The 13,323-nt window shown below is 46.2% G+C and overlaps 1 protein-coding gene across 1 annotated transcript; it reads left to right on the top strand.

Moving 5' to 3' along the window:
* The first annotated feature begins 318 nt into the window (after positions 1–318).
* Positions 319–13,088, top strand: SLC30A10 (solute carrier family 30 member 10). The gene is given in 5 exon segments (XM_037497209.2): positions 319–511; positions 514–861; positions 1,552–1,629; positions 8,686–8,925; positions 12,000–13,088. Coding segments are annotated over 5 exon segments (1,359 nt in total). The 3' UTR covers positions 12,500–13,088.
* Positions 13,089–13,323: the final 235 nt, after the last annotated feature.

The following is a 13,323-nucleotide window of genomic DNA, read 5'->3' on the forward strand; positions in this document are numbered from 1 at the left end:
CCCTCTCCACAGGAGCCCCCCTCCGCAGCCCAGCTCTGTCCCAGGAGGACAGATCTTGGCCCGTGGCCACCTGCCAAGTGAGGCCGGGCCGCGGGGGCGGGCCCGGGGCCGGGAGGAGACGTGAGTGAGGACTCCTAGATATCGCCGCGCCACCACGGCGGGGCCCCTCCTTTAGACTCTGTCCTTGCGCGCGGATCTGGGGGCGCTGCGCCTCGCCGTATAAGAAGCCGGCGGGCCGGGATCCGGGGAGGCGGTGCCAGGCGCGGGTGGCCGAGGCCGGGGTGCGCGGCGCCCCCACCTGTGGCGGGCGGCGGCGACATGGGCCGCTACTCGGGCAAGACGTGCCGCCTGCTCTTCATGCTGGTGCTCACCGTCGCCTTCTTCGTGGCCGAGCTGGTGTCGGGCTACCTGGGCAACTCCATCGCGCTGCTCTCCGACTCGTTCAACATGCTGTCCGACCTGATCTCGCTGTGCGTGGGGCTGGCCGCCGGCTACATCGCCCGGCGCGCCCCGGGGGCCTGGGCGCCACCTACGGCTACGCGCGCGCCGAGGTGGTGGGCGCGCTCAGCAACGCCGTCTTCCTCACCGCGCTCTGCTTCACCATCTTCGTGGAGGCCGTGCTGCGCCTGGCCCGGCCCGAGCGCATCGACGACCCCGAGCTGGTGCTGATCGTCGGCGCCCTGGGGCTGGCGGTCAACGTGGTGGGGCTGCTCATCTTCCAGGACTGCGCCGCCTGCTTCGCCCGCTGCGGCCGGCGCCGCCGCCCGCCGCCGCCCGCCGCCCCCGGCCCGGACTCGGCCCGGACCCTCCCCGCGCCCGGGCAGGACGAGAAGGGGGCGACCGTGTTCGCCAACGTAGCAGGTGCCTTTCGGTTGCATCCTCTGGACCTCTGCGCCCGCCTGCCCTTCCCTGCTGCGCGCGCGCTGGCCCCACGCCCTCCTTTTCTTCCCCGCTGCTTAAAAAAGAAATTAAATCCGTGTCTTCTGCAGTCCCGCTTTACTTCTTTGCTGAGGACGCAACCTATTCCCCACCATTTCTTTTCTTTTCTTTTTAAAAAGATTTATTTATTTATGCATACGATTTCTTTTCCCCCTCTCTGGATCCAACCCCCCACACACACCCGGCCTCACTACCCCCTCCTATTTGCTCTGTATAGGAATATCGATTTCTTGGAACTCAGTTATTGTTATTAAGCAACAGCCAGTGCTCCCCACCCCCTTCGCTAGCTGCTGTCCGCACTTAGGGTCCCCCCCTCTCCCTAGAGCCGTTCTTCTGTCCCCTTGGGGGTTGTGGGTTTTGGAGAGGCGGGGCCAGGCGTCACCTTGTGCTTCTGTTACAACTTGAATGGAAGTCTGAATGCAGTCCAAAGGTGGATCACAAGTCTTATCTCAAGGGCGAAATGCCCTGTTTTAGACTCTGTGTGTGTGTGTGTGTGGGGGGGTGTCTGATAAGCAAGTGGGGTTTTAAAATAACAAAAACTCTTTTTGAGTTCATTGGTTCTTTTTGTTTGTAGAACTTATACACAACACAAGGTTTCTTCTTTGAATGCAGGTGATTCTCTGAACACCCAGAATGAGCCAGAGGAGACCATGAAAAAGGAGAAAAAGTCCGAAGCCCTGAATATCAGAGGTAGGATTGGACTGGGCTTCATGGGGAAATTCTTTTCACATTGGAACATGTGGATAGTGTTCTACTCTACGTTCGTGCTTGTGTTTTAATAAGGTGTGTTAGAAAAGAGGCTGGCACCATGCTGGACTGTGACCCCCAGCTCTTGCCTAATAATTGCATTGATTCTGAGGGAGACATCATTTGCTAATGATTGATCCTTGGCCCACTTAGACCCACCTGATGCTGCCTGCTCCAGATTTGGAGGGGTGGGGGGGAGCAGCGTGCTTTACTCAATTTTGTCCACCCAAGGAGGTCCTAACATGAAATTCAGCCCATTTTAGTGGAATATAATTTTTTTTAAAGATTTATTTATTTATGCATACAAGAACTGGGGTACAGGCCCGAGGTGTAGGGGTGAGAGCATTCACCAAAGACAGAGTAGGGAGCAGAACAGGCAGAGCTAATGAAATACACTGCTGAGGAGAGCAGCAGGAGAGTCAGGAGAGGTCTGCTGTGCCATGTGGGTCACCTCGCTGGCCAGAGATGGAACTTACGCTGCAGTGGCTGCCGATAGCTTCATAGTGCTGTGTCTTAACCCCTTGTGCCACCAGGAAGGTTCATGGAATATAATTTTGATAAAAGTAGAAAAGAGTTTAGATGGGCTGCTGCCCATGGTGGTATTGCTATCTGACCTGATCATCTCCATTATTTCTGCCACGAATCTGCTTCTGTGATGGTCTATTGATTCTGAATCTCTGCTTCTGAGCCTGAAATGGGGTTTCTGGAGAAACATGTGAAGGCCTCTCACTAGCATTTCTGCTACCATGTGCCCAAGTTCATGAGCACTGGACAAAGATCAGCCCAATGTGCCTTTCTCACCAAACAACATTCTGAGTGTCTTCTCCTTTCAGACTTCTTGGGCACAGACTTGGCTACAGTGATTCCAAAAGGGACAAACCCTAGTCTTGACAAAGGTTATGCAGCTCTTTATTTTGAGATGGTTTGAGGAATCCAATAGTGGAGCACAGATGGAAATACTACAAAAAAAGACAGATAATTCACGAGACACCTTCATTTTTGAATCTCACATCTGATTTGCAAAGTGATCAGAAAATAACAAACAAAGATCAGAAAATAGCAATAACACAGGCACTCCAAAAATTTTTAAGTGAATTTACTTTTAGAAAATATAGATGAAGTAGGCTATTTGCTAAACAGTTCGATGATGAATTTTTGGGAAAGAAATTCTTTTTTGTTTTTTTAAAACTTTTTTATTTTCTTACATTGTTGTTTATTTTCATAAAATATTTGATTTCTCCACTCATGTGTAGTCCCCATAAATCTCTTACTACCACATCACCTGTCTCTTTCATGCCCTATTTTGACCCATCTCCCTTCTCCTCCCCTGCTGTATGCCTCAGATCCACAGTTTGCCTGCACTTCTCTCTCTCTCTCTCTCTCTCCCCTTTGTTCAGTTTCCCTATATTCTTCCCATAAGTGAAACCATCTGATATTTTTCTTTTTTAGGGCAAAAAAATTCTATAATGGAAAACCATAATTCCTTTATCTTTCTTCCTTAGGTTCAGTTAACACATACATATATGTGTAGATAGATAGAAGGCTTTGTGATGGACTTAATTCTTCATTCTTCTCTTGCAGAATTGAGAGGAAGCAGATAGGGTGGAAAGAAGCAAGAAAGAAAGCAGAGTAGACCCCAATAGATACTGTGAGTGTGTTTGGGAAGCGTAATGGAAGAGACACCTGTAGGATTTTACTGATCTTCAGTCCAGAGCTATTCAAGCTCCTAGGAAGAAAAATGCCATTGCTGTACGGGGGTCTGGGGTCCACATGCAACTCTAGCTTCTGATGAGGGTTAATAATACAGGGGCTGAAGATTGGATCTGGGCTCAGTCTGTTTGAGCTTGGCTCTTGGCTCTGCCATGTGACTTTGGGATAGTTACTGAGCCTCACTAAGCCTCCAATTCCTCGTCCTTACTGTGAGACTCATGTGAGCAGCCACTTTGTGGAGAGTGGAGGGGTTAAAGCATGAAAGTGGCCAGGCCTGTGGAAGGAGCGTCAGCTAAGCTACCTCTTTGCAGAGCACATGCTTGGTGCCAGGCACATGTCATGAAGGAGTCCCTTAGGATTTGTGGCAGTCTTCTGAGATGGTATTGTTGTCGTTCAGGTAGTGAGTGGAATTGCTAGGCTGGAACCCAGGCTGCTTCAATAAGGGGACATCAGTTCTCTTTGTGGGGGCTAACAAGGGCTTTTTTTTTTGGATTTTGGGTTAAGTATAAGGCTGACCTTATTGCAGCTGCAATGCAGGGGAAGGTCACAGAATGTCAGAGCTGGGAAGGCCTTGGGGAAATGAACTTTCTCTTTGACAAATGAAGGATAGTGTACAGAGAACATGGTGGTTTTCCAAGTCACCCAAGGAAGCAGCAGAGGCAGGGCACATGCTTTACTTCCTGCTACTCTCCCGATCACACACCGTCTCTCTACTGGCTTGGAAACCAGCTGGCTTCTGCAGTGCACACTGTCTACTGGAGGGTTACCTTGCTGATATTTAAACCACTGCTTTAGAAGGCAGGATGGACCTTCCAGATATGCAGGGGTGCAGATATCTGATGGGATTCTTATGAATCAAAGTAATTTCTTGATTTTCATGACTGTTCCTCTTATTCCCATAGAATTTTTAAAAAGCCTTCAAGGAATACGTCCTGTCTTCTACTGCAAAGCACGGTGTAAACACAACCCCTTTAAACATTTTCGTCCATATACTTTGTAATGGTTGATCTTATTTAATAGGATCAAACCAACACCTGAAAAATCTGACCACAGTGTCAGAAAGACAATTAGCCCTTTCACATTTCAGCATCTATCTACATGGATAAATAATTACCCAGACATTGTTTGAAATTTCCTTCAATGAGGTGTTTCTTTAGTTTTCTTGGGTTTTCTCCCAAGAAGAAACATCACTCATTCTTCTATAATCACTTGTTAGTGCCTGGTGCTAACACACTGTGTTTCCTGTGTCAGCAGCTTTTCCAAGTGTTAAGATGTGACTCAAATTTTAACTTATGTCACATTGCCCATTTTAACTTATGTCACATTGCCCATTCATGCCTGTGTTTTTGAGTTTTGTTTTCATCTGAAGACAGCAGATGAGGGCCACATGCTGAGGGGCCCTGGCTGGGCAAAGCCCCCTGGTGAGCGTTAGGGCTGACAGAGCTGTCTAGAAATGGGCCATTTTTGTCTCTCAGATCATCCTCCCAGATTTTTCTTTGGGAATCACAGATGGGTGCAGCAGGACCTCAGAAACCTTTACTGCATTTGGAATAAGGCTAACAGTGCTACAGCCCAGGGCTTGCTGTTGTGGTGCCCACATTCCTTTCTAGACATTTCTGCCCCTCTTTGCACCCCTTCCCTGCCCTTCCCCCCCACCCTACCCCCTCGTCCTTCCATTTAATGTGCACATCTAACGTGAAGCATGTCAGACAGGCAATGTGATTTGGATTCTGCCTCTACCTTGTGCCAGCTGGGGACCTTGGGCAAGTAACCTCTGGGTACATCAGTGGAGGCAGCAAGAGACAACCACTGGGTGGTTGTAAGTTCCATGAGTGATGAGAAGAGCCCAGAGCACCCACTTGATAAAGGGTGTCCATTGTCCTCCACACCTGTGGGCCAGTCACGTGTCATGGCAATTTCCCAGAGAAATCGGATGCACTCACAGAGGTGGAGAGAGAGATTTAATTGTCACACTGGTGGGCTCAGTGGGATAGCTCCCAAAAGTCTGAGCCTGGAAGAACAGAAATGGCAGGGTTTTATGCAGTTTGTATGAGGAAACTTGTCACTCCATCCATTATAGCATAAGCATTTTTTATTGTTTGGGAAGAGGGTCAAGGTAGCCATTGCTGCTACTGTGGGCAAGCAAAACACTGCAGGAACTTTCCTTTCCAGCAAGCAGCAGAGTCCATGCAGCAGACTCCAAGCAGCAGACTTAGCAACTTCCTGCTCCAATGTGCACTTATATCTCTGTTTTAGATGCTCCAGAACTGAGATGGGCAAGGCCGATATTAGTATCACCCCCATTTTGCAGACGGGGATCTAGTGTCTCAGCGTTAGACTTTCTCCAGATTTATGGCTCATCAGATTGTCAGATTCTGTGACTCCCTCTCAGCATACTTGACTCCAGCCTGGCCCCACCGGTTTGTCCTCCAGCCTCAGCCTCCCTGAATTCTGTGCCTGGAGCACCTTCTCTCTGCTGGTTGAAGACTGTCTCCCCTTCAGAGTCCTGTCCCCCAGAAGCCTTCTCTAAACTTCCCTCACAGGGATGCGTCCCCCAGCACCCCAGGTTATGGGTAACTTATCTCAGAATTGCTAGTGGAAGGTGGTTCTGGAGGATGAGGACCTGCCTTCATCATCTTTGCCTGGGAGGCCGGGAAACACATGGCAAGATTCAACCTCAAAAATTGAATGAATTGATGCTTTCAGCAGCTTTTCAATCTAAAAGTATGATAGTTTGGGTGATAAAATCAATTTAGTAGCATGTGATCAGCAATTAGAAAATAAACGAAAATGGACAGAAACTGAATAGATAACAATAATAAATTGTAGGTCAGGATAGGTTTTATTTTAGTCTGTGCATGTGCTAGGGTGCCAACTATGTTTTTATTGTGGATTATGAGAAAAACAAGATTGAAAGCTATTTTATTTTGTTTTTTAAAGATTTATTTGTTTATGCATACTAGAACTGGGGTACAGGCCAGAGGTGTAGGGGGTAAGTGGATTCACCAGAGACAGAGTGGGGAACAGAGAAGACTGACTGAACAGGCAGACTGACTGAAATACACTGCTGAGGGGAGCAGAGGGTGAGACAGGAGAGGTCTGCTGCACCATGTGGGTAGCTCCCTGGCCAGGGATCAAACTTGTGCTGCGGTCTCTGCAGATAGCTTAATAGTGCTGGGACTTAACCCCTTGTGCCACCAGGGAGGCCCCCTTGAAAACTATATTATATAATTGTTAGGAGTGAATAGTGAGCTTTATCAGAAGGAAAACCTGAAATTGGAGCTTAAGGCTTATAAGAGCAGATGCACAATGGCTCTCTAGCAGACAACTCAGACTCAAGACCTGGCCTTGAAAACTTTCTGCTTTGTGATCATGGATAAGTTGTATAGCTTCTCCGTGCCTCAGTTTCCTCATTTGCAAAATGGAGAGAGTAACCACCTCAGGGAATCATTAAGATTTAATGTGTACACAAGTGGTTGAGCGAGCGCTGTGAAGCTGTCCGCAGCCTCTGCAGTGGCAGACCTCGCCTGGCTCTCCCGCTGCTCCCCTCAGCAGTGTATTTCAGTCAGTCTGCCTGTTCTGTTCCCCCCTCTGTCTCTGGTGAATCCTCTCATCCTCCTGCACATCTGGCCTTTACCCCGGTTCTTGTATAAATAAATCTTAAAAAAAAAAGATTTAATGTGTAAATAGTGTAGTGTACTTAAAATAGCTTGGTGTATACACACGAGCAGTTATTATTAAGTGAAAGATAGTTACTGTTTCATTGGCTGCCTGCATCTTACAGTCTTCCAGTGCTCAAGTGGGAACAAAGGAAAAGGAGTGTGTGTTCCCACCTCCTTACTTAGAGTGAACAGAAGCACAGTGTAGAGAATAACAGCCCATCCAGGCAAAGAAAATGACGTCTCAAGTGCATATAGGAAATACTTGATCTTCACCTCTTTTAAAAATTATGGATTTGATTTTTTACAAAGTTTTAATTCAAGTAACATGGGTTTATGCCATTTTATAGGTTTTAGGTGTGCAGTATCATAATTCAAAATCTGTATATTCTACCTTATGCTTTCCTCCAAAAGTCAAGTCTCTGTCCTCCACCATGCGCTCACCCCCTTCCCCTGATGTACCCTCCCTCACTTTGATAATCACCATTTTGTTCTCATAATGTAACAGAGTTTGCTTTTGTTTTGTTTCCTTGGTCTTATTTTGGTTGGTTTTATTTTTTATTGAGGTAATACTGTTTTACACCTTACATGATTTAGAGCTATAAGGTCTGGTCTCTTCAGATGATTGTTACACACCACACCACCACCAAAGCCCATAATTCTCCACACCACACCACCACCAACACACCCATAATTCTCCACCTCCATCCATGGGACCTCCTCCTCCCTGTCTTTCTGTTTCTGTGGTAGCATCTTCTATTAAGGTTAGAGCTTTGATCTTGGGGTCTTCCTCCAAGAGATGTAGACCACCTCTTGGGAATGTTTTGAGTTTCCCTGGAGGCTCAGGACAGGCTGGAATGTGAGAGGTACCTGTGGAGGTAGAGGAGAAGAGGGCACAGAATTAGAAAACGGACCAGTGCATATATTTATTGAATCAGGATCCTATTGCCAGAAGTAAATACTGAGCAAGATGGAAATCTGGGGATTCTTTTTATTCTGTACTTTCTGGGGGAGAAAGTTGCCACAAATTACATCTAGTGTTTATGGAATGTGCTTTTCCCTAGGATGCTACTCAGAATTTGAGAAGGGAAGAACTAGCCCAATTAAAGCATCTTCCAAGGGAGACTAGTAGCCACTAGGGAGTTGTTAGTATTTTTGATAGTTATTAATCTACTGGGTGGGTCTGTGGGATACCTGGAGACACACACCTGACTTTTCTTAATTTGCATGCCTTCTTCTGGAGCAGCGCTTTGGAAACCCTTATGTGTATCTGAATCATCTGGGCTCTTATGAAAATGCAAAATCAGATTCAGAAGCTTCTAGGGTGGGGCCAGAGCATGTTCATTTTTTACAAACTCCCAGATGATGCTGGTCTCAAACCATACTTTGAATAGTAAGATTCTGCTGTTGTTTTTGTAAATTTTTCATTTAAACTTTAGAATCCTTCTAGGAAGTATTTCATCTGATTCACTAAATCTCAGTTTTGCCTGTGTCTAACAAGCCATTGGACACACAGAGCCTCTTGGCAGGGATTGCATGCCTTCCTTATCATAACTGAAACCTTTAGAACCAGTTCCCTTCCTTACATATCTGTGAAATAAAAAGCCACGATCTTTCCTTCTCGCGGCAGGTGTACTATTGCATGTGATGGGAGACGCCCTGGGATCGGTGGTGGTGGTGATCACAGCCATCATCTTCTATGTACTCCCCCTGAGGCGTGAAGACCCCTGTAACTGGCAGTGCTACATCGATCCCAGCCTGACGGTCGTCATGGTCATCATCATCTTGTCATCAGCCTTCCCGCTCATCAAGGAGACCGCTGTCATTCTGTTGCAGATGGTCCCCAAGGGTCTCAACATGGAAGAGCTGAGTAAGTGTGACCTCTGGTCTAGAGCCCAGACCCCCCAGGATACAGAGCGGGGCTTGACTTAGGCACCCTGAAATGTTTTCATCACCAAGCAGTAGAGACAGTTATCAAAGGGTTGGTAGCTTTGAAAGATGACTCACAGTTCTGAGAGCCAAAGGGCATTGGCAGCCCATGATTCTCTGATTCAGTTGCAAATATTCTAGACTGTGCTTGGGCAATACATATTTCTGGCTAATTACCTTCATGTGAAAGATTTATATCAATCAAATGAGGCTACTTCTGCCAAGAACTTGACTTTTAATCTTATTCTGAAAACATGAATCATCTGTATTCCAGATCCTGCTTTCTAATTTTTTTTTTTTTTTTTAATGGGCAGACAAGCTCCAGGTCTCTTAAAACACTGTAAAAAGGACAGTGCTTGAAATTCAGGTCATTCGTGCCCTCATTCGCCAGTGAATCTGTTTCTTTGCTTCTCTCTCAAACAGAGGTCAAACTTGCACTTTTGCTATGAGCATTAAAATTTCTAAATGGGAACTGTCCAGATGTGGACGAGAAGCTGATGGTGCAGCTTTATTTTCGTTGTCTAAATGGAAATTGTGTTTTTATAGCAAACAAGGCTTCATGCATATTGACTATTGTTCTTTCTATCATTGTTCCACCAACGAGCCAGTCACAGGAAACAGCCCAGGTCCATTCACTCTGAGGCTGAAAGTCTGAGGGCCTTATTTCATAACAGATACCTAAACTTGGATTTTAATGAACCTTAATCTGTTGTATGCCCTTAGCTAGCCTCTCCCCATGAAGGCGTGATTTATAAAGTGACTTCTCTGAAGGTCATCGACCTGCCTGCCTTTGTTCAAAAGTACCCATCAGTACCTTTGCCAAGAGCTGTTGCTCCTCTCAGATCTTTCCCCCGTTCCAAGTTTTTGGCTTCTTTGGCCACATAGCTTAGTTTATGTCTCTGAGTGTCAGTCAGGTGTGGTTAGCTGTCTGGCTGCTTTAATGGACAGAGTGAAAATAATCACCCTCCTGGGCCTTCTTGTGGCCTAGGGGTTAAGTCTCAGCGCTATCACCTCTGCTGCCTGAGTTCGATCCCTGGCCAGGAAGCTAATCCACATGGCGCAGCAGACCTCCCCTGTCTTACTCCCTGTTCCCCTCAGCAGTGTATTTCAGTAAATCTGCGTGCTCTGCTCCCCACTTTGCCTCTGGTGGATCTTCTCACCCTCCACACCTCTGGTCTACACCCCAGTTGTTTTCAGAAAAGTAAAGATAAAATTAAAAAAAAAAAATCAGCCTCCATTTCCTTCATACCAGTGCCCGGTAGAGGAGGAGGGAGGCTGGAAGGTGCACCTGGAGCAGATGGGTGGCATTCCTTTGCCTTCCAGGGGCTTGCTTCCCAGTTGAAGAAACAAAATGAACAGACAGAACAATTTGTGGTATTCATTGGCTTATATTCCTTTTAACCAAGTGACATATATTTAAATATATTAAAAATAGATTAATAAAAATATAAAAATTAATACATTAATAATAAATAATAAAATTAATAAAAATATTAAAAAATAGATTGAAAAATAGCAATACTTTAATGCCACTTAATGGCCAAAGTTTAGCTGGCTACAGGGTCTTTGCTCATAATCACTGTTCTACCATCTCTCTAAACACATACTCACCTTAGAAAGTATGGAAAAAAATCAAAGATCCTTAATAAGAAAATAGAAATCTCTCATCATCCTACCACCCAAAAATATTTTTTGTGAATGTATACTGATATTTATATGAAAGAAGGAAAAACATCATGCCATATATATAGTTTAGTTTATTTGAAAGCACCTCCTATATCCTTTCTCATCTTAAAATAGGCAACCTACATATTAATTACTTCATAATAGTTTATTATATAATTGATTTAATGATTTCCTTGTTATTTCCATTTTTTCATTAGTACAGAGAGTCTTGCTCAGGCCATTTTTGTACATAAGTATTTGGTTATTTCCTTTAGGTTAAATACCTAGTGCTGGAAATACTGCTAAGGTTTTTTTTGTTGTTGAACATGGTTTTTTTTAAATTTATTTATTTATTTATACATTTATTTACTTATGGATGCAAGAACTGGGGTACAGGCCAGATGCACGGGATGGTGAGAGGATTCACCAGAGACAGAGTGGGGAACAGAACAGGCAGACTGACGAAATACTCTGCTGAGGGGAGCAGCGGGCAAGACAGGAGAGGTCTGCTGCGCCATGTGGGTTGCTCCCTGGCCAGCCGGGGATTGAACTCATGCTATAGAGGCTGCAGATAGCTTCATAGGTTGCGTCTTAACCCTTTGCGCCACCAGGGAGGCCCTGTTTTTTTTATTTTTGTTGAACATTATATAGGTTTCAGGTGTACAGCATTATAATCAGTGCCTTTTGCCACCAGAAGTCTAGTTTCCACCCTTCACCATATTTTCGATGCAGATTGCCAGATTATCCCCTTCATAAAGCAGCCCACTTATCCTTCCGAGAGCTGTCCACGTGCATGTCTTCCCCTTGGAACCTCAGCCACTCTGAGCTTCTCTGTTGTTTGTTCAGCTTATTTTCTTGCTCTGCCTTTTCTGGGTGAAAAAGCATGTGGCAGAAGAATTCAGAGGGAGAGAAAGGCTAACAGGAAAAGGAGTGTCTGTTTTTCTTTTCTTTTTTTTTAAAAGATTTTTATTTATTTATTTATACAAGCACTAGGGTACAGTCAGAAACGCAGGAGGGTGAAAGAATTCACCAGAGCCAGAGCGGAGAGCAGAACAGGCAGACTGATGAAGTACACTGCTGAGGGGAGCAGTGGGTGGCAGGAGAGGTCTGCGCGCCATGTGGGACCCTCGCCGGTGGCCGGGGATTGAACCGGCACTGCAGAGGCTGCGGGCAGCTTCACAGCCCAGCGCTCAACCGCTGCGCCACCGGGGAAGCCCAAGTGTCTGTTTTTCTTGCTGTCGCCCGCAGTAAATCACTCTGATGAGAGATCTAGAAGGGTCCATGCCGCTCCTGCGGCTCTGGGTTGTGGTCCCAGTGCTCACCCAGGCTGTTTGCTCTTCCGTGTTCTAGTGAGCAAGCTCTCTGCCGTGCCTGGGATTAGCAGTGTGCATGAGGTGCACGTCTGGGAACTTATAAGTGGAAAGATCATCGCCACCCTGCACATCAAGTGCCAGAAGGACCGGGGCTATAAGGAGGCCAGCGCCAAGATTCGAGAAATCTTCCACAAGGCGGGAATCCACAACGTGACCATCCAGTTTGAAGACGTGGACTTGGAGGAACGGCCAGAGCAGAAGGACTTGCAGCTGCTCTGCAGCTCCCCCTGCATCGCCAAGGGCTGCGCCAAGCACATGTGCTGTCCTCCTGGGGCTCTGCCGCTGGCCCATGTCAACGGCTGTGCGGAGCACAATGGCGGGCCCCCCCTGGATGCAGGCCATGGTGACAGCCTTTGCAGGCGGGAAGCCCCAGAAGTGGCGATCGAAGTGTCTTTGGATGGCCATCTGCGTGATCATGGACAGGCTGTTACCATAACTCAGGAGGACCAGCATTATGTCAACAGCACCCATTTTTAATCTGGTAGCACTGAAACAGACTGTATGGACCAGGCACTTTAAGCTGCCCATGTGGCCGGTGGAAGAGCAGTGGCGTGGGGGCACAGACCACACTGGCACTGTGCCCTCTGTGTGCCACCTGAGTGGTCTTTGGGGATGTGAGCTGGACGTGTCTTGATTTGGAGGTGACTGATAACCCCACTATATCACCCTGGGGGTCTCATTCTGCTCTTCAGCTGCTTTGCTTTGAACCTCAGTTTCCAGAAACACTTGTCTATCTATCAGCGACGGGATGCCTGAGACTCAATGACTGGACTTGGGATTCAAAGTTGTTTTGTTTTAAATGCATTAGAACTTCTGACTCTCAGGTGAGCTCACAGCCAAGTACATCGAACAGACTTAACCAGTATCGCTATTTTTTTTCACATTCCACTGGAAGATCATAAAAGAGGAAAATTACAGACTTTTTTCTTTACTTGTTTTGGAATAAATGTAAAATGAATACCTATTAAGGTAGAAAATATTCTCAGCACATCAGTGGAAGAAGAGTTTATTGGACCGGGGGGGGGGGATAGGAGGAGGAAGAAAATGCTTTTGTGGTCACCTCTTTATTTTATGGGGTGGAGAGAAAACTAATGTTTACTTTTTGCTGCAAACTGAGCTACAGCTATATATAGGGTATTTCAAATGTTTAAATATAAAAAATACTTTTTTTCCCCACTTGCAAGCGTGGGACTATTTCTACTTCCTAAGTTTGACATAAGTACTTATTTATGTCCTTTGGAGTCACTGGTTCAAATCTCCTTCAAGACTTCTTTTATATGATCACATTGATCTGGTAGCCT

Source organism: Talpa occidentalis, unplaced genomic scaffold (genome assembly GCF_014898055.3).
Source record: "Talpa occidentalis isolate TD23 unplaced genomic scaffold, MPIMG_talOcc4v2.1 talOcc4.8, whole genome shotgun sequence".
NCBI classification, from domain to species: Eukaryota; Metazoa; Chordata; class Mammalia; order Eulipotyphla; family Talpidae; genus Talpa; species Talpa occidentalis.